Here is a 21491-nt window from a genome sequence, read left to right as displayed (position 1 = left end):
TTGGGACAAAGTTTTAAAGGCCCTCCTCCATGTCTGCTGTACCTTTTACAGCCCTGGTTGTAATACATACATGCGCAGTGAAGGCAGTTGTTTTTGTAGTCTAGGTGTAGACTGATGCAGAGGTCTAGGTGAGCTCAAATACACAGTGAGCTCTTTCCCACGCCTTTCTCCTGCAACTCCTCGTGTCTCTGTGGAGAAAGAGGGGCGGGTGGAGCGGGGTGGTGGGTTACAGTCCTGGAATGTGTGCGCGTCGCCGCCATCTCTCTGTTCTCGTCGGCCGCGGCGCGCGCGGCACAGACAGACTCGTGTGCGCGCGCAGCCCAGCGACAGGTCTGGAAGTGCAAGGAGGGACGCAGGAAAACGCTGCTGGAGCGGGGGAATGATGGCGGTGAGCAAGAAGAAAGGGACAAGTTTGATACTGTAAAACTGGAACATTGTGGGCCATCTTTCGGCGCCTAACACGATGAAGCAAGTAGGAGGTGAGAGCTTTTTCAAAGTTGTTTACCTTTTGGCGTTGTGTGGGGAGCCGGAGTTAACATTTTCAAGTGCTCGTACTTGAAACGCCACAATGAATTGTTCAGACTGAGGCACTAGGTTGGGGCTGTGTTGGCCCAGCAAGTTTAACTTTGTTTCACCTTTTTAACTGTGCTGTAACGTAAGCGTTACTAGCAACAGTTGACTGGTTGAGTTGAGTACAGTTAGCTTAAAGTTTTTAGCTGGTTAAAGTTACTTTAAATTCAGAACCATTTGATTTAACGCTAGCTAACGCATGTTAACCACCGAAACTAACCTTAAACGTCATATTCATGATTTAATCTAACTTCACCTTGATGCTGTTTTGGTTTGCATACAAAAAGACATTCTGTAAGTTCTGTTTTGACTCGTATTAAATACGGACATAGTGAGATGATGGTATCTCTGTGTTAACATATTGTATTTATTATTTTTAATAACGGTAGCCATTTCTCTCTTTAGATGCCTTCTCTGTGAGTGTGTAGCAACGACAACAACTCCCCACCGGACCCCATGACACCGCTTTGGTAAAGTTGAGGGATAATAGTTCACCAACAAAAAGCATCAGTCTCTCCAAACCCAGCTTCTCTAATAGGCCTGCAGTCACAAAAAACTAAAAATGCTCAAAGCGGAAAGCAAAGGAGGCGAGAGGACCCTGAGGAGCGCATCCCCTCACAGGAATGCATACAAGTCTGACTTCCACGCCATTAAGTGCACTTTTGATGGGTCAAAATCCGAGGGCGATACCAGATCATATGCAAATGGTTCCAGTGACACCCGGGAGGACTCGAGGGGGAGACCTTTTGGGACCAGAGTGAACAAGATAAAGAACATATTCCTGCAGATGGATGGTCAGCAACAGGAGTGCCAAGAGAGTAAAGTGACCCCAAAGCCCGACGTGTCACCTGTATCCCCAACAAAGCAGCAATTTCCAGTCAACACTCACAGAGTTCCCCTCAACAGTGCCACAAGCCCAGAACCACAAAATGTAGATAAAACACCCAAGGGGGAAGATGTTGAGATTGACAAAGTGGCTTTGGCAGAGAAGTTTTCTGTGACCAGAAAACTCTTTGAACGGGGCGTCAAAGAGCAGCCTGCAGCTGAAAAACAGTCTCCAAACAGAGTAGTGAATCGTCTGTCCCTCGGAAGTTCCTCTGATGAGGGGAAAAGCACAAGGAGGGTATCAGGATCCTCTGAGACCACTATCAAAGCAGAGCAAACTCCGACTTCTACAGTTAAATGTCAACCGGATGAGAAGGCTGATGGTGAGAAAAAGCATGGGTCTAGAGTGTCTTTGAATGCAGGACCCATGTCCAAAAGGTTGGAGAGTTATGTGGCAGAGAATGACTCGGTAGACAACAGCACAGCTTCTGCAAAGGGAGGACTGGCGTCTGCTAAACAACACGGTGCCACTGAACAAATGTCTTTTTCTCCAACAAAAGACAGCTTACACAAATCCACTTCTTCTGTTAAAGAAGCCACTAACTTTACTCCTGTGACTGATGCCACTAACAAGAATCCATCCCAGACAGCTTGTGCCATGAACAGACCAACATCTAGTGTTAAACCAACCAGCCCAGTTACCAATGCGGCATGCAAATCTAATTCTCCAACAACTGATGTCACTCATAAACCCCTCTCACCAGAAAAATCGAGCCCAGTTAAACGCTCCTCATCATCCGGTGATGGATTTAGTCGGACATCTGTTGGTGGGGACGAAGGCAAGCCACATAGTGTGCCCTCAAGGGATGTGAAGCAGCCTCTAGCATCAGATGGTGGCTTTCAGAACACCAACAGGGCTAAATACCCCGAAAAAGCCAGGAGTTCTACAACGGACAAGCCGTCCAGCCAAACCTCATCACTGGACTCCAGGGGGGTGGGCGTGGTACGGGCAGAACTGGTCGTGGTTCAGAATGAGTCCTCAGAGAGCGAGGAGGATGAGGAGGAGAACGTTGAAGATAATGTGTTTGAGGAACAGAAGGTGCAAAGCCACAAAGATGACTTAATAACAAACCTGAAAAGAACCTCTCCAACAGAAAAACCAAGCTGTAACCCTGCTCATCACGTCTCAAAAGAGACACAAAAGATAGCAGAGACCGTGGGTGAAGGCAGAGTTTTAGAGGACAATGAGGGATTTGGGTTGAAAAGGGAGAGACAGGAGGACGTTTCAGTTGTTGATCAAGATGGTGACGATTATCGTGAGGAAGATGATGAGGTTGCAGAGGAGGAGAGTGAGCTGGAGGAGCAGGTGGACCAGATCATCCTGGATAGAGCTTCACCAGTAGTGTACGGCATTGAAAATGCAGCATTTGTGGATGACAGAGATGTAGACCAGGTCCTCAGAGAAGAGGAGGAGGAGGAGGATGAAGAAGAGGAAGAGGAGGAAGATCAAATGTATAGGGATTATGACGACTGTTATGAGACTATTGGTCTGTCGGATGAGGAGGAGCCTCTCCCAAAGAGGAAAATCAAGTTCTCCACAGGACCCATTCAGGTTAGTATGATGTGTTATGTTGTTTACATCTGAGCTATTGAAAACATGTTGCACTGCACCTTCATTATAAACCACCGTCACTACTGATTCAGCAACTGTCTGACCTAGATGTTTCCCTGCAGACACAAGACAAATTAGTCAAGGCTGAGAATGAGTGCTTTTGTTGGGCAGGTTGACGTCACAGCTGCTGCACTGTATTATCAAAAATGTAGGCTATGGTTTGTTTAATCTTGCTGACTAGGGAGTCAGGTAGTTTGACCGCCTCAACACCTGGTACATTTATTCCCCCCCCCCCCCCCCCCCCCCCCCTCCAAGAGATCAGCAGAGAGAGGGGGAGACATTTGGAGACATTAGCTGGCAACATTTTTTTGTTTGTTGTTTGTGGTATTTCTGAAAATATTGTTGACATTACGTAAGAGCTTGTGGAAGCAGGAGCAGTGAGGTAGAGACATGTGAAACATGAGTCTGTACAGTAAAATAAATCATGGCTACCTCTGAGTCACTACACTGCATGGGTATTTATTCTCATCTAGAGTAGTTCCCCTCTGTTGGTGAATCATGGGGGACTTTTCACTTCTCTCCAACATGGATATAAGGAATCTCTTTTACAGACATGGCTAAGTTATCTTATTACAGCTGGGGAGTCTTTACTATCCAATAACAAGGATATACATCTTTTTTTAAAAGCAGAGAATGACATTCTGTATTTTTAGTTTCTCTAAATTTCCTCATTTCTTCATTGATGAAGTCCTACAGTTAGGTTTGTAAAGTTGGACAGTTGACAGAATAACTTATATTACAATATTTATCGACTTTGACAATTTTCAAATATGACTGTTGGTGCTTTCATACTCTATCTAATCTCAGCTGGAGATGTTGTCCAGCCGAGACGGCATCATACTGCAATTTTGCTAACATGTTTTTAAGGGCTCTTCTACCATAGATATTCTACAATCACCAAATCTAAAAAAAAACATTTAGCTAAAGCAGGGAAAAACAAATTGCACACATAGCTTGTGGACAGCTCAGTGTTTATCCAGGCCTTAAAATGCACTGTTATCTCAGGGTGTGGACCCCCCCCATCCCAGTCATCCTGGCTGGGGGTCCTGGGAGAGGGGACCAGAAGCTGACCCTAGAGTGGACACAAACAGCAGTGTGTGCCTCCTCTACCCAAAGTGAAGCTATGACATAGATAAACACAGCTTTATAGTTCACAACAATATGGTAGACTGTATCTGTTTGGCACATACTTCTCCTTACAAGTTCAGTAAATACTTAATATTAGTTAGTATGTACAATGTTCAAAGAATTCAGACAAGCTTTTTCCCCCGGTCCCTATTCTGCTCACTAGGTTGCTGCGAGAGCACCTAAATGATCCGAAAGTGAGGCATACAAAGGTACGAAACAACAAATTAACAAGTGTAAGGTGAAGATAAGTAGCAAGTCCAAAAAAGTCCAAGCATTCTTTTACATTTAGCGTCAAATGAGCTTTTTTAATTGCATGACCGAGTGCATGCAATTGACAGGCTGGAAAGAACTCAGAGAGATTTGTCAAAACAATGGCATGCGCTTGGATTAAAACCATGGGGTCAAGGCTACATGGTATGCATGTTAGCCAATTAAGTCACACAAATGTCCCTCAGTCAACCTTTCTACCTGTGGCCCCGGGTAACAAAGGCCTCCCGCCAGCACTGCATCATTCTCCACAGTCTGCTAGTCAGGGCCGGCTCTGGGATTGAGCACACTTGAGTTGTAGCTAACAAGGAGAGAGGAAGTGCTTTGTGCTTCTTTAGGTCCCGAGGTAACCCGAATCTTCTGGATAGAGGGGGTGTCTTGTGTGGAATAAAGGTCCCTTTTTTGAAGTAAAGGAGATGATCAGCATGTTTCACCCTTAAAACCTTAAAAACAAACTTGGTTGAAGAAGGCTTTCTAAAGCAGTCAGGATTACTGCACACATTCTCAATAAGTCTTAAAAGTGAAAGTTTGCTGTCAATCCAAATACTAGATGTTTATGTGTTGCTAAATTAGTTGCTTTGTGATTAAAAAAGAAAGAAAATAGCTAAAATACTGCATGGTGCTGTTAAAAAGGTACAGCTATAATTCTACACATTATGTTCTGTGAGAAGATTCTTCTGCATATATGGTAACACAGACTCATACTTTAGTAGGGCATTGAATCCCTTTGCTGCTGTATATAAGTTTTCTATACCCTCTAGCTGTAGGAGCGGTATAAATATTGCACTGCTGCTCGTACTGATGATATCTTTGGTGTTTAGTGAGGAGTTTCCTCTGTAACTGCAAATAAAAACCAGGCCTGTAATGTTGGTGTGTGAAGACAATACCTTATCTGGAGAATGGATTTTAAGCAGTTAACAGGTTTGTATCTACTGGAATTTACTTCCACCCTGAACCTTATAGTTTGGGGAAAAAGTTATTGAATGATTAACGCTATCTACCGTAGGCATGTTATATGCTCGACTGCACAGTCATTTTCAGATTAGTTATGTGGGATTGCTGGAGAGGTTGTCTTGGGTTTTGTGTGCCATGTCACACATGGTTATATTTGGAACAGGAGTCCAAAACCAGTTCACCATTACTGAAAATGAAAATGTCTGCAACCAGGATCTACACCTGCTCCTTTGCTCCGCCCTCGCAGTCACAGAATGTACCACCAGCAGTTTTTGGTCAAGTGAACACATCGTGCCTCCTCAAACACACAGGGTGTGGTAAAAGATTTAAACTGAGTTTATTTTAACTGAAAGAATTCAGCATTCTTTGTTTGCACTGTAGATGATTGATTACCGTCCACATTGGTCAATGTTCAAGCATACACGTCCTTTTGTCCGTCTGTCTTCCCATGTGCCCGCAGTAATACTTTTGTTTAGTATCTGTAGACGTTTCACCTTTTGTCAGGTAGAGTACAGTTTGTAGACATTAATGTGGAGCCAGATAACAAGCGTTTCATGGGTGCCCAGTGGTGTTTCTGCAGAAGCTTATGGGCATTTGCATGCCTTGGTTTGTGCAAGGAGTTATTTTCTTCACCCAGCCAGAGTACGCTGAGGGTCGCGTAAAGTGCTGCAGTGTGCGTTGGTCGGCTCATCTTGTGTGTTAGTGTTGGAGTTCTGTGCTCCACTGCACCTAATATTAGCAAGTCTCTGGGTGGTAGGGAAAAAAATACTTCACTTTCATAATGGAAAGCTAATTATTAAGTTTTTAAACACTTGCCTTTTGTGAAGAGTAACTACAAGATAAACCTAGCTCGTTATCGTCAACAACATCTCCCGGATGCTGTTCTGGGCTCATGCGGTTGAGTTCATCTTTTTTCGTTCCGTCAACATATCTTTATTTTGTACAAAAATCTATTTTGTGAAAAGCAAATGGGGCATCCTCCACATTTGGACTCTGGCCCCTGTAACCAACCCATCCCATAGTGTTATGCTTTCCATTTCCTATCTGAGATAGGTCTTCTGCTGGGCAGAGGAATGTGTCTGACAAAGACTCCACCCTCATCCAACCAGCAGACAGGCCCTCCCCTTGTGGAATCTGAGTTTTCCCTCCAGCCACCTGGGCAACTGGGCGACTATCCGACAAAAACTGGGCGGAATACTAATGCGGTCGGCTCAATGCTGTTCATTAAACAACTTGGCACAGGACACGTCTGGCGCTTGATTCTGATTGCCTTAAACGCTTTCATTATGTGATTACAGACAAACACATTAGAAGACGCTGTGTGTTTCTTACTGAACATTAGCAGTAATTGTGTGTTAAAAGTTTTCAGCAACCTCTGCAGGACAAGAGTAGCTTTCGTGTTCCATGTATAACAAACCTGTTTAACCTGTTTTTTGGTCGCAGTCCTTTGGCAATGTGATTCCATTCTGCTCCTCTCAGACTCCACCTCTTCCTGCTGTAGGTCACACATTAACGCTTCAAACATAAACATTGTTATTTCAGTTACAGTCAAAGTGTTGATAATTCCAAGTGCATGCAGACAGGAAGTACTATTTTTTAATTCTTTTTTCTGGTGTGTTTACACAGAACCTAAAAACCGGGTCACACGTCGTCTTCTGTAATCGCTCTATGATCAGCTCCAGCTCGCTCTCGCAGCATGTTTGGATTTGTTGTCATTTTGTCAGCCTGCTTACATTACAAGCTCCCCCAAATCCAGCGGTCAAGCCCTCATTTTTGCACCGGCAAAGAGATTTCTCTGGTTTGCTTTTCCTCGCAGCTGCTGACTCATTTCCCTACATCGGTGTTCTGTTGTGGGGAGAGGAATGAGGGGAAATATGGGATGTATTTTTTTGGTTTGAGTGTGGGCATGTGATGCTCATAGAGAGGACAGACCACTGCAGTTGTTGAAGATGGATGAAAGGCCCACACACACTGCTGGAGGGAATGGAAATATGAAGATGGCATAGCAGTCAGCTGACCCACATCACAACCGCAGTGACGGCAGTAATACTTTAGGGGAGAAATTGACCCTTTGCTAAATCCCGCCCCTTGAACGCAGACTGACCAATCATAGCGTACCATTGGCCAGCTCCTACCAGGACCCGACAACTATACTATACTAGGCTATACTATACTGCTTTCATGCAATCGTTTAGATTTACTTCATTTTCAGGCTTGTTTTATGGATTTCGAGTTAGTCCTGCTTTTGTCTTTTTAAAGTTTGTAACAGTCAATAAACAGGAACAGTGTTGGTTAATTTCATTGTCTTCTGTCTAGAGCCAGGTCTCTGTAAAGATGTGGGCTCAACAGTCACCAACCTCCCGCCGCTTTCATCCATAGTATTTTTCTGAGACGTGTATGAGGCTCGTTTGTGAGGGAGAGGCCAATAATGACATTTTTATTCGAAACAGTTGTTGAGTGATTAGGTTTCAGAAAAGGACAGAACATTGTTCGATAAAGGCCTGTGAGTCCCTGGCAACAGGAAAGTCAGACTTTGGAGTTTTGGGGAAGTAGAGGAGAGGCAAATCCTACTGCTACTGCTCAGTTTGTGCCGGGGCCAAGGATGCAGTGTTGCTCCATATAGTCTATTAGCCTTCATTTTCAACCCTTAATTACTTAAGTCTCCAAAGTCTAACCTAAAAAAGGCATCTTTCATCCTTAATGAAATTTCTGTCTGCTCTAGTTCTTTGAATCCATTTTTAACTTACAAGTTGATGAGCTTTGTCTTATTTATAGAGGCACTTTCAAGCTTGTTGTTCAGAGACATGCAAAATCAGCTTCAACATGCAAGCAGGGCAAAAATGTATTGAGTAGCTTGTTGGTTATTTTAAAAGTTTTCTCTGCTCTTTGGTGCTATGTGCAATGGCTTTGCCTTCATGTGATGAAGAGAACAGCTATCTTCCACAATATATGGGTCATAAACTAAAAGCTGTTCTATAAACTCATGGCGATGAGTGTGAAAGGAAGGAGGAGGATTGAGACGGAGGGCTCCCTCGGGTTGATGGAGGGTCGAGGCCCCATGAATAGCATTCCTGCCTGCACCACAGAGCTGCACCAGTGTGCATAATCCTCAAGTTTCTAATCTTTTTTTTGTTTGGTCTGAGAGGCTACATGGGAGAGGTACCCGCAAGTGTACCAAATCAGTACATGTATGTTTGGTTTCTATCATTACAATTTGCTCCTTTTTTTCTTTTGTGCTGATCTTTTGATCCGAACGGTGAGTTTTATGATCCGTTGCACCACTATTTTTATTTGATTCCTCAGGTCTTGACATGCTGTAGGATCTACACCTCAGACGTGGTTGCCTCGTGTGGAAATGTTTACTTGATTACATCATACATCCTCATGGCAAATGTTGCAATCAATCCTTTAATCCTATAAGAAATAGTCACCCATGGTTGTGAGATTGTTTTTATTGTGTTACTCACAACCTAGGTTGCGCTCTCTATGATATCATGGGAGTCGTATGAGACCACAACTCAAACATGTGGCCCTGTGCTGAGTTTATTAGGCTCTAAGTGACATGCTCGGTGAATCATTTGATTGTGCAAATTCTCCACCTGTGGCATACAAGATGGAATCAAAGACCAGGATAAAATCCAAAGATAAATCTCAAATTCAAATCCAAAGTTTCAAGAAATCCAACGTTTATGCCCTATATTCATTGCTTTAAAAATCTTTTATATCTCTCTCTCTTTTAGGTCATTCATAAGATTCAGTAGAATGGAATGAAGCCTAGCAAGAGTTCAATAGGAAGACTACTTTATTCTTTTCTTTTGTTCATCTTCTACCTGCGGCTCATATCCTTTCCTATATCTCCCCACTTTCCTCTGTTTTATTTCCAAAAGGCAACTTTTCTGTTTTGCTCCATCCAATTAGTCTCATATTCACATGCACAGAGGAGCCTGATTATGTTTGATATTAACTCAGTCAGAAGCACCCGGGCACTGTTGCCAGCATCCCTGCCACCACCACCACCACCACCAGCATTTTCATCATGACTCCACCCAGATTAAGACTAATGATGACCAAGTAGGGGTTGTGTTACAGACCCACTGTTGGGTTCATCCCTTTAATCAGTCATTAGCCTCTAATCTAAACTCTAATCTACTTTTTTATCAACAAGCCTTTTTGTCTTTATGTCTATAAATGAGTCCCTCATAATTGAGCTCACTATCTGCTTCTTCTCTCATTGTTCTGTTAAGACTGATAGTATTTGTTTGGCCAAGTATCTCCCAAAAGCAAAAATTCACTATTTTGACTTTCTAAATGTGAACGTACTGTATGCTGGTTTTCTTAGTCCTTTGTGTTGTTAATGATAAGTTAACAACAGTGTTTTCTATTCATTATTCATTACTGCAGATTAATTACACCGTTTAACGTTAACAATCACAGCGTGAAATAAAGTTTTACTGGCGACCGTTATGCGGCCAATATTCAGTAAAATATGCGATCAAGACAGCGGCATTTATGCTTTCTGTTCGCTTATCCCCGATAAACGTACATTGTAAATAACTGCACGTCACGGATTGACAATGGTTCGTTAGACCGCTATTTAAAATTTACAAAATGTTCCTCGGGAGGAGCATGCACCTAGACCCACCTAGAGGGTCCAAGCTCCACCCACCAGAGTCTCACAGAATCCTGCTGGAAGCACTGAACAATCTTTGGATTTTGCTACCTTGCTACCTTACTATAGTGTTTTCTGTATTGATGTTTAAAAGATGAATCAAGAAAAGTTCAGCAGATTAATCAATAATGAAATACTCATACTTTATACTCATGTACCAGCTGAGTCACAACAGATGGTCGTCTCCAGTCCATTTCATGCTGAATATTGTTGTGCTCACCTCAGCTTGACCCTGTGAGTGTTCGGAGAGGATTAAGAATAATATTTCTGTTTGGTATCATTGGTATTCAAGGTAAATAGCACATAGTGTTGTATGTAATAACACGAAAGGCTGGTGTTGTGTACCGGGTAATGCCCATTGACAGATTACTTTCTTTCTCTGTATTGTTCTTTACTATATGTCTTTTAACTGTGCTGCTGACAACACTTGTCGCCTCTGGACATTGATCTTTGCTGCATCCATTGCTCAGCGCTCCCCAGCTGTGCCCTACTTTCCACGCTGCTCATGTTCTGCTCTACTGTGTGTATGCGCTTTTATAATTCCAACCAGAAAACTGCCTCTGGGACACATCCAGTGCTTCTTTTGCGAGGGCTGCCTGCAAAGTTCACGTCTTAAAACTGAGATGAAAGGCCTCAGTGTTGCTTCATTTACATCTGTTTCAAAAATGTGATTGATATAGCTTTCATTAAAGATGCAAACGATTATAAACTAGAGTTGACAATGCAGTCTATACAGTTAGATAACTGAAGATTGTAATCTCACTTTTGTGAGAAAAATGACCAGAATTTGATAAATAAAAGAATGAATTTCAATGCCAGTTGTCCAAATCATCATCAAAAGGCTCTGCTGCAATTTCTCTCAAATGAAAAATGTGTCCTTGTTCCCCCTGCCAAGATAAATAACAACTGATATACGTGTGTCTGCGCAGATTCCATAGATACCCCTCAACATAAATCTGTCTGACTTGTTGGTAAGGACACAGAAGGTGGTGTACTGAAGCTATGCACTTGATATTTTTGACCGACGCAGGTCTTCAGCACCTTCTCCAATGAGGAATACGATCGGCGTAATGACGATGTGGATCCAGTCGCAGCCTCCGCAGAGTATGAGCTGGAAAAGAGAGTGGAGAAGATGGATGTGTTCCCTGTGGAAATTGAGAAAGGTGAGTTCAGTCAACACTGAAGGTAAATTCCTACGTACGATAAGCAAAGAGTGAGCAGTTCTTCTTTCGCACCTTTTAAAATATCATGATATTCCTGCCTTCAGGAGACAATGGACTTGGCATCAGTATCATTGGAATGGGAGTGGGAGCTGACCAGGGTCTGGAGAAGCTGGGAATTTTTGTGAAAACCATAACTGAAGGGGGAGCAGCTGAGAACGATGGACGGTGAGTTAGAGCACTGTTGCCTCCTTTTTGTACAACCCCACATTCAAGTCTTGTTACCGGTAGTGGTTTGTATATAACCGGATACATGCTGTACACTCACTGTACACTGCTCCACCACAACAGTTCTTAACATCACACTCTAGGAATTGCTCATTCCCCCAGGGCCCAGTGACACACGAGACACAAACAATCAGATTTATTAATAACCATATGAGGAAGCTAAAGAAAACAGTTGCTACTTCTGTTTCCCATGCGTGTTTAGATTTCTTATTCCCAGCTGCATTGACTCTGCTGTATTTTTTTCATCTTTACTATGCTGATAACTCTTCCATGAACCTCTCCTTATAACGATGATCATCTGTGTCTCTAGCATACAGGTGAATGACCAGATAGTGGAGGTGGATGGTGTCAGTCTTGTGGGCGTCACCCAACTGTTTGCTGCAACAGTCCTGAAGAACACCAAAGGCACAGTGAGGTCAGAGACCACTTAAATCAACCTCATTGAAAGGATCTTATTGATTACCAGACTGAGCCACTGTTATCATAATTAGTAAAACGTGGTGAACAATTGAGTGTTTTTATCTCTTGAGAGTCCAGAGGCCATGAATGATTGTTTGTGTGTATTTCGGCAACACAAAGTATTGTGGCATGTTGTTGATTTGAAATGAAACTAAATTGCATCTCATTTGCATTTCCCTGTTAAAGGTAAGGCAAAGACAGTAAGTTACAGTAAGCTATTTACAGCCAACATGTAAAATATTCCATTTTATGGCACGCTAACGCTTTGCGTTCTGAAAAACAGGTTCTTAATTGGACGGGAGAAGCCAGGGGCCCAAAGCGAGGTGGCCCGCCTCATCAGCGAGACATTAGAGCAGGAGAAGAACCAGCAGCAGGAGCAACAACACCTGGAGGACCCCTATGAACACTCTACAGAGGAGGTGAGTTAGCTGGACAGGACCAGTCACTGCTCCACCATGTAAACTACAAGGACGCCTAACAGCTATAAATCTATTATGATGTTTAGATATGGAAATTGCTGAATTATGGTCCTATTTTAACCAGCTGTTACCCAAAATAACAAAATAAAGGCTTTCAAACCAGGTAAAAAATGTGCATCTCAACTGTACACTACTTTCTGTATACTTCTACTACATTGTAGTACTACATTTACCTGACAAATTCAAACATAATACTTTATTATTCATTAAACTACCCAGTATCATATTATAATTAAGAGCTCTACCTTGAACAGATGTTAATTAAATGTTATTTTTGTCCTGATAATGCCTCTTTCACTCTTCACTTTAAGTAAACATTTGAATACAGGACTTTCACTGTGTGGTATTAATAGTTTATAAAGTTTTGAGTAGCCTTCTGCTTCAACCACTAAGTTTATTATATCAAAGTTTATTAATATTTAACTTGTCGAGTGTTAAAATTGCACCAAATTCAACAAAGCACTCCCTTTTGTCCCCAGCGCTACACCGTGTGTAGTAGATCGGACGAGCGCTTCTGGAGATATGTGAAGGACACACACACACACACACACACACACACACACACACACACACACAGAAAGAGATTCCTCTCTTTACAGTTGAAAAAAAACATTATATCCATTAAATTCTGGTTTAATTAACTGATGTGAGCTTTCCATATTTGTGTGGTTTTCAGGAGCTTCTCTGTGATGATGTGCCCAGTTGGTTTTATCGGAGTTTCCAGAAAAATTCCAGTTTCTCGGTCATAAATATGACTTGGGTGTTGATGTGTATGCTATTTAAGTTTAACAGTCATAATTAATATTACGCTGACATGACATTAGCCCCCCTAGCCACACCTGCTCCAATCCCACCCAGCTCAACCAGGAAATGAAACGCTGGCTGTGAGTCAATCCATGTGTCACCGTTCTGCTGTGCTGGAAGGTGCAGTCGGCCTCTTGCCTGTCTGGCAGAGTTGTGAAATGTTTGTTTTCTGACGTTTTAGGAGCCGGTCTCCTGTTTCACTGTAGAGACTCTGGGCAGAGAATATGTGAGGGATTGACAAAGACAAAAACGGAATGTTGCATAACTTTCAGCAGTAGTGGACACCGTTTCCAAGTGACTCTGTGGTTATGCAAAGTGTGTGTAGGTGTGTTAAGTCTTGTTATCCAATGAGAACATTGTTCAACGTTTATGTGTTCGACGCTGCGGACGCACTACAGACGTGTAGCCAAACTGCCTCCCGTGAAGCAACTCTCCGACGTCTGGCTGTGATGTATTGATTACAACGTTCCCTCCAGACTGCGGTGACCTGTGCCTCTAGGAGTGTTGTTGACACACGCTGGGCATGTTCATGGGCTAGAAGGGTGTGTCGGTGTTTGCAATATGTGATGCCATGTGTGACGTCATATTTCAGGAGGAGCGCTATGAGGAGGAGGACGGGGTGGAAGAGAGGATTCTGTGCTCCAATTTCTCTCCCGGGCAGAACGCGGAGCTGTTAGAGCCGCCTGATACAGAGGCTCTGTTTATGCCGACCAGCATGGACAGCTCTCAGATGGTCTTCAAGTTTAAAGAGGTACCCCCCCCCCCTCACCATTACTCTCTGTCTCATGTGATATACAATATAGATCAAAAGTTTCAGTATTCTGTGTTGACAACTAAAGGTTAACATACAGTGATGGGTTTAACCAAATCTTTTATTTTCCTATTTTTGTTCCTTAGCTGCAGCATAAACACAGCACTGCTGCAGCAGAAATAAATCAGCTAAAGGAAAAGGTACGAAAAGATGAAATTAACATTTTCTACACAATGTGAGACCTAGTTTGTTTAAATTACTATTTAATACTACAAGCAACAGAGACTGTCCTATGCCAGTGGCCCACCTGCAAATTCAATTAGCTCACCCAAAGTAACATGTCATCCTCTCTGTACAGCTAAGGACATCTGAGGAGGATAGATCGTTGTGGGAAGCACGGGAGTGTGCACTGGAGCAAAAGATCGAGGATGGCAATGACAAAATCCTGAAGTTGGAGAGTTACTGGCTGGAAGCCCAGGGTCTGTGTAAGACTGTGAATGAGCAATTAGCTGAGACTCAGGCCCAGCAGGAGACCCTGGACAAGAAGTACAACAAGGCCAAGAAGCTGCTCAAGGACTACCAGCAGAAGTAAGTCTGTCTCGAGTTACGCGATGCTTTACTGTTGGAGGGCTCAACGTTGTTGAATTCAGTGGTTCACTCAAGTCAATTTATTCATATACCAAGATCATGCAAACAAGTTATTTTACATAGAAGTTAAATATTGTTAAACTAAAGTATAAGATCTGATTTTATATTTTAGAATTCAGTGGCGTAGTGATAACCACATAAATTAGAACGTGTTTACAAGCTGAAGGACTGAAAGGAAACCACATTTCCTTGTTTCCTCCTCAGAGAGATCGACTTTGTGAAGAAAGAGGAGGAGCTGAAAAAACTTCTCGATGAAAAAGACAAGTGGTATAAGGAGCAGCTGGAGAGCTTGCAGAACAGGGTAAGACCCCGACGCTTGAAAAGGAAATGCACACACACCGCAGCAGAGACACTGAAATAAGCCTGAGTGATGTTTTATCTACAGATAGCTGTGCTGGAGTCCAGAGGGGCCTCAGACGAGGAGCGTCTCAATGGTCAGCACTCAGCAGCAGACAAGAGATTAAACGGCCAAGTCCCAGCCGCCAACTCCCAATCTGTTGACTCACTACTCGGTACAAAGGGTTACTAGAACATAATTGAATTTAAAACGGGACTATGCGCGTCACACTTTTAATTGTGTGATCTGTTAAACATTCACAAGCCCACATCATAAACTCCAGTGACCCTGGTAAATGATTAAAACTGTGCACACTGTCTTATGACTTATTCTGTTTGTTTTTTTCCTCCTGTGCAGAAAAGGACTGGAGTGAGTTGGTGCCTGAGACTGAGCGCTTGGACACCAGTGCACACAAAGCAAAAGGCCTGCTGGCTCAGAAGGCCAAACGTCAGCCTCCATCGAGGAACAAACTGAAGGAGAGCCTCGCAGTGGCTTCAAGTCACTCTCAGGTCAGCCAGGAGCATCTATTAGTGACACATTGCTATGACATGGAACCTAAAACCATATCAATGCATGTCATGCTCAAAATGCTATCTTGGAGATAAAACTAATGGTGCCAAAACGCAGCGTTTCACCCTTTTATAGAAGAAGCAGAGCACATATAAACTTGAGTAATATTTAACCTGGTGAATATGAGTGTGATTTTTTTGCTGTGATGGTAGCTGACAATTTTACTGCCACCTTTTTCTGTGGCTGATCTGTTTTCTTGCTGTCAAAGCAAAATCTTGAAAAACTCCCTGTTGTACTGTTGAGGCAGCACTTCGCCTAAAATAGGGAATTACCTTAAGATACTCACAGCTGCTCTAAAACACAAGAGGGAACCTCCTCGAGTGTCTTTTTGATTGTACAAAACAATAATGCACCTTTTTATAATTTGTGTGTGTGTTCATGACTCAGCGGATCGGAACTGAAGAGCAGAGCTTTCTGTTATGTAATGAGCTTTTATCCCCTCCTTGCATTGTCCTTAAATAATTAGCTTTGTCCCTACAGGAAACCGAAGAAGAGGAGGAGCAGGAATCTCCCAGGAGGAGGAGGTCCATCCAGGAGAGCCTGTCCCTTCCAGTGCCTGTCTGCTATCCTGGGAATGGACAAAAAGATGATCCAGGAGAGACTAGGGATGGATCCAAGAGTAAGGCAGAGCTGTCCAGCAGCCCGTCTTTGTCCCCATCACAGGGAGACAGTATGGAAAGCAGCGGAAGCCCCTCTTTGTCCACTCCAAAAGGCACCTTGTCCCCACATTCCCCCTCTGGATTCATGCGCAATGTCAAGAAGAGGGAGTCAAAAGGAAAGAGCAAAGAGCTCAAAGGTATACAAGTAGACCAATATGGGATGTCTGCAATCGCAGCACTTTTTGTTGCTTTGTTACTGAGCCTATTGTTTCATTACAGAGGAACTAAATGAAGCCTCATCAGCAGGAAAACCTAAAAGACGATTTCCAGACTTTGGGTGAGACTCCTTCGTCATCACTGTCATTCGTCTCCTAAGACACTTCCTTATTTGCACTAACAAAAACATTTTTACATCAACAGAGGTCTCCGGAAGTCAGGTGGCAAAGGGAAGAAACATGACAAGGAGGCTATGAGAGCATCTTTGGACAGCAGGTTTGTGATTGCTCAACTTAATTTATGACAATTTAAAGGTGACAAATATTCCAAATAGTTATGTAACACATTTTGAGTTATCTGTTGCTCCATGTTGCTGTAGGTGTTAGTGCAAGTGCCACATATAGATCTTTTTTTTACTATATTATTAATGGAAACAACGTTACTCAAACAAACAAAGGCCCTTTTATAGTAAATGGCTAAACTGCATGAAAACGTTTGCTGCAGTATTACTGGAATCCATATTGAGCTACACAAGACTGGCTTTCTACTTTCTTGTTGCCAAATCTTACGCCAAAAATGTAGTTTATCCTCCTATATCTGATGGGCATCACCTACTGAGCCATGTTTAATGCAACACATGATGTATTAATCTGTCGCATGTTTTAAGGTGAGTATGAATAACTGAACCTTCCTGATTCTCCAATGCCCAGGGGATCGGCAGAGTTGCTGGAGGAGTCTGGAGGGAACCTGTCTCCTGCGGATTCGATGACCTCCATCCCCACCTGCATGCCTTTCTCCTGGTTCGGAGACAAAGAGAGGGACCGAGACAGAGAGCCCTCTTCTTCCAGCAGCAGCCTGCCGTACGCTGCAGAGACCAGCAGTGAGCAAAGCCAGGACCGCAAGAATAAGGTTCGAATAACAGTCCTTGTTTGTCCTCCATCATCATAATGTGTTTCTGTCTTCATTGAAAGAGTAAAACTAGTAGAAACATAAGAGGAGGCAGTAGCCAGACATGTGCCGTCATTGGCTAGTTCTCTACAGAAGATACATGATGCAAAGGCAACGATAAGTGGATCCACATGTTAGCCAGAGAGCTAGCAGGGAAGGATTTGGTGGCTTTTCAATGAGTTTGCAAATAGCGATGCATCAAACGCATCCAGAGAAGCGCGTGGCTAACTGTCACACAGTGCTGCTGTTCCCACCAAGCCGTTTAATGAGTTCAAGACACCGGCTGGAAAATATGAATACTGAGAATAGTTTTGGTTTCGTTGCTGTGTGCATTATGGTTGTTTTTGTCAGTGCTTTGCTGCCTGGACATTTTATCTCACTGAACCGTGTTTCCTTTAAACAGACAAATCTCTCCTGGTCCTCTTTATTCAGTCGCTCATTAGATTTGGTACAGTATATTTGATTTACCTTTTGATTTTAGATGCCACGCTAGAGCATTACTAACAAATAGAGTTCTGCTGATTTGTAATTGCTCACCCCCACACATCCTATGAATAATTCACCTTTTTCTTTTCAACTGGGTATGTGGTAGTGTTATAGGAAACTAATCTTATCTAATTGTCCTTCTATCCACATTCAGAAAGCCTCATACTTCGTGTTAAGAGGAAACAGACGGAGACAGACGTAGTTTGTAGGTCTTGTTGCACCAGCTAATGGGAAGTTTGATTTGAGATGTGTGCGTAACATCAACACTAACTGCTACGTTGTAACTAACTTGAATAGTGCAACATGTTTTTTTAGAGTGTACTTTTTCCGCTACATTGAAATGGAACTTCATATGAACTTGCGCATAGCTGGTGCAATAAGCCTGCAAGTCTGGGTAATATTTCCCTGATTCCAAATATAGTCTGAAAAACAAGCCACAGTTTAACTGAAAAAAAAAACAATCTCTTGATGAATCAAATAATGAATCTCATAGCGTCTACTCAACTAAATGAAAAACATTACCCCATACCTGTTTTTTGTGTGCTTGTGTGTTTTAATTAGAGGTAGTATAGTTAGTTGATGTAGTTTAGAGGTTTGTTGATGTACCTTTGGTGGTGGATTGGTTTTAATTACCTTGAATAGTGTGTTGAATATCACAGTCACTCACTTGGATTGCTGCCACTGAAATCCCAGTTCTAACCGTTTATCACGATCATTTCAGTCCTTTTGGAGACAGCGCTGCTCTCGCCCCTCACAGCTGTAGTGTTTGCTTGTCCTGGTACAGAACTGTTGTTTGGTGATGTGTTGCTTTAGTAAATGCGTTCCTTGTTTCCCACTTGTTCCAGAGTTTTTCAGTCATAGATGATTCTAACCCTGCCAGCCCCAGTTCAGACACCTCTGGGTTAGTCGCTGAACCCAATCTGTCTGGGCGCTCACACACTTTAATCTTCTCTTCCAGTGAGGTGAGTGCTCTCCTTGTTGCACGGTCACAAAAGCCGTGTGGGACGCCTTGATGCGGCTGAAAGGGGACATTCTCAAGCATGCTCTTTGAGCTGTTTCCCCCTTTCACAGCTGAGATTGAATCATGAATGCAGTGTGTGTGTGTGTGTGTGTGTGTGTGTGTGTGTGTGTGTGTGTGTGTGTGTGTGTGTGTGTGTGTGTGTGTGTGTGTGTGTGTGTGTGTGTGTGTGTGTGTGTGTGTGTGTGTGTGTGTGTGTGTGTGTGTGTGTGTGCGAGCTGTTTTGTTTTTAGCTTTTTCTTAAGTCAGCTGTGATGTTGCACTTCAGCCTCTGTCGAACCGTCAGCCGGTGCTTCATGTTCTTTACGAGCTTTGGCCGACCACAGAACCATGTTGACTGCTCTGCTGCCTGCTCAGTGGTGTTTCAGCAGCAGTCTTCTCTCATGTTCTAGTTTCCGAGTCTCTCTCAGTAAAACAAGACACATAGACCTGTCTGAGAATGTCATTGATGTTTTTGATGCCATTGCACGCTTGTTTTCTTGGTGTTAGCTTAGGACATGTATACACTGCACACAGTTTTTGTTCAACAGAATTAGCCCTTCATGTTCTTTTTGTTTGTTGTATACGTACTGCAGTACTTTTTTTATTTTGGTCCCCCAGCCTCAACTGCTTTTCAGCAATTTCTCCACCTATAGAAATACTAATTTACTCAAAGGAATTCATTTCAAACAGCATTTATTTAAGTGATTTTGTGATGATTAATGTTTGCATTTCACCACTTAACTGTGCTTTAGGAACATTGATCAACACTGTCAAACACATACAGTACAATCCATGGCATCGAATGGCTGTTGCACAACTATATATATTTTTGGTATTCTCCCACACACTAGACATGAGCAATCCTTTTCCTTTAGTGTACAACAACATATGACATGAAACACGATGTGGTTGAACCCACAGAAATTCTCACTCTTACTTTTATAATGTCTGTTTGCATTATCTGTGTCTTCTGTAGACTTTAGATGATGAGCCAGTAGCCACAGGGAAAGAGTATCAGTGGCAGAACCGGCCTGTCTGTGAATGGACCAATCAACAGGTCTGTCACTGGTTGATGGGCATGAACATGGACCAATACACCCCAGAATTCACAGCTAAGGGAGTGGACGGCCAACAGCTCTTGTGCCTGGACAGTGAAAAGTTGAAGGTAAAAAAATTATCTTTGAGTTACCTGTATAATAACTGAATGATAGTTTAAGAGTGAGGGTATAATGAGGTCTTTATTTTTATCATACAAGGCCTCTTTCATTGCAAAAGAAGTTGTTCTTTAGTCAAACATTGTCAAACTTTCACTGCCACCTTGTGGCCAGAACGTGGTAGCACTATTTTTGTCCTAACTGCTCTTTTTCCTTTATTTTGTCCTAACTCTGCTCTTTTTTCCTTCAGGCACTCGGTGTGTCAAGTCAAAGCGACCGTTCAACTATCAAGAAAAAGCTGAAGGACATGCGTAAGGCCCAGGAGAAGCTGGAGAAACAGAGGGAGAAAAGAGAGAAGGAGGTGCGGCGCAGTGGGAGACTGCCGGTCAGTGCGGACTCTGTCTGCTGAGGTAGCAGCTCTGTTCTCTGAATTCATGCATCCCATAAACTTCATCACTAGCGGGCCCCTGAGGACCCCAACAACCACAGAAATGACTGCCAGGTGTGCCGACTGATGTGCCAGTTGTGATTCACGTTCATCCAGTAGCTCCTGATTCACTGATTCTCTGGAATGTTTTAACAAACATCAGCTCAAACCATTTTAAATGAAAGATGGGGAATGTAAAAAAAAAAAAAACACATTGGGTATGTGACCAAAAATGGAGTCCATCCAAACATTTTTTTACCACTACAAGCTCGAAGCTATGATTATAAAAGAAAAGAAAAGAGTATGTTTTCAGAATAAAAGAATCTAATGTAGTAGTTGCGGATCATGCACACATTTATCTATGGAAGTCAAATGTGGACTGCTTCTCCAGCATTTTATATATTTGCTAGTATAACTTGCCTGTTTTCATGTACATGAACTCTTCTGCAGGAACAGTTGTTGTACAATTCAGATAAAAGCACTATATTTGTCTTTTAAGCTTCAATGGGCGACAAGGTTTTAAATGTATAAATACGTTTTATACATGAGCTTATTAACTGCATATCCTTTTTTTTTTTTTTTTTTTTTTTTTTTACTTAAATACCATTGTTCATTTTATACTGTATACATTTTTCTACTAAGTAGAATAGCTAAGGCCGTGGCAGCAAACAGATGGAGGAGGTGACGAGGTGAATGCTGCTTCTGCTGACTCGGCTGTGTGTCTCTGAGACAGTAACACGACGCTTCATGTAAATACACACAGCATGCAGGTCTGCTACAGTACCCCTCACTGCCGCTCCATCAGACGGTCAGAGTGCCCATGACAAGGACCCGTGTGAGTCGGGAGCACAGCGTCGAGTATGAATGTGAGGCTGAACAATGATTTGTTCACAAGCCGAACCCAAGTGCTTCCTTTCGTCTTCTCTCACGCATGACGTCATGTTCTGTATGCAAGAAAATCATGATTTCTTGTGAATTAAAGAGACATTTCTTGGTACATACAGCATCAATAAACTAATTTTCACTTTATATGGTATGCTTGTGTTGTGTTCTAGCTTACCGTATTGTGCCACACGTCGA

General features: G+C 42.7%; 1 protein-coding gene across 3 annotated transcripts; it reads left to right on the top strand.

The window, feature by feature from the left end:
- The first annotated feature begins 326 nt into the window (after positions 1 to 326).
- ppp1r9ala (protein phosphatase 1 regulatory subunit 9A-like A) lies at positions 327 to 21440 on the top strand. 3 transcript variants are annotated; one of them, XM_068704514.1, is made up of 20 exons: positions 327 to 479; positions 976 to 3007; positions 11116 to 11248; positions 11353 to 11473; positions 11844 to 11948; positions 12276 to 12411; positions 13868 to 14026; positions 14173 to 14226; positions 14385 to 14614; positions 14879 to 14975; positions 15060 to 15186; positions 15369 to 15520; positions 16062 to 16377; positions 16460 to 16517; positions 16601 to 16672; positions 17107 to 17305; positions 17748 to 17792; positions 18676 to 18792; positions 19807 to 19995; positions 20235 to 21440. In XM_068704514.1, the coding sequence occupies exons 2-20, from the start codon at positions 1133 to 1135 to the stop codon at positions 20391 to 20393; spliced, it is 4344 nt and encodes a 1447-aa protein (XP_068560615.1). In that variant the 5' UTR covers positions 327 to 479; positions 976 to 1132; the 3' UTR covers positions 20394 to 21440. The 3 variants fall into 3 exon arrangements, with proteins under 3 accessions (XP_068560615.1, XP_068560624.1, XP_068560625.1); XM_068704523.1 differs by lacking the exon at positions 17748 to 17792; XM_068704524.1 differs by lacking the exons at positions 17748 to 17792; positions 18676 to 18792.
- Positions 21441 to 21491: the final 51 nt, after the last annotated feature.

The sequence above is a fragment of the Cebidichthys violaceus genome, unplaced genomic scaffold (assembly GCF_023349555.1).
Source record: "Cebidichthys violaceus isolate CVI_PGR_0920_01 unplaced genomic scaffold, fCebVio1.0.p SCAF_11, whole genome shotgun sequence".
Lineage (NCBI taxonomy): Eukaryota > Metazoa > Chordata > Actinopteri > Perciformes > Stichaeidae > Cebidichthys > Cebidichthys violaceus.
The sequence above is the reverse complement of the archived record's forward strand: the minus strand, read 5'-3'. Positions and strand labels throughout refer to the sequence as shown.

Coding starts and splice junctions, on each gene's coding strand:
- ppp1r9ala (XM_068704514.1), top strand. CDS start 1,133: ATGCTCAAAGCGGAAAGCAAAGGAGGCGAGAGGACCCTGAGGAGCGCA. Junction 11,249..11,352: donor CCCTGTGGAAATTGAGAAAG/GTGAGTTCAGTC, acceptor TCCTGCCTTCAG/GAGACAATGGACTTGGCATC. Junction 19,996..20,234: donor TGGACAGTGAAAAGTTGAAG/GTAAAAAAATTA, acceptor TTTTTCCTTCAG/GCACTCGGTGTGTCAAGTCA.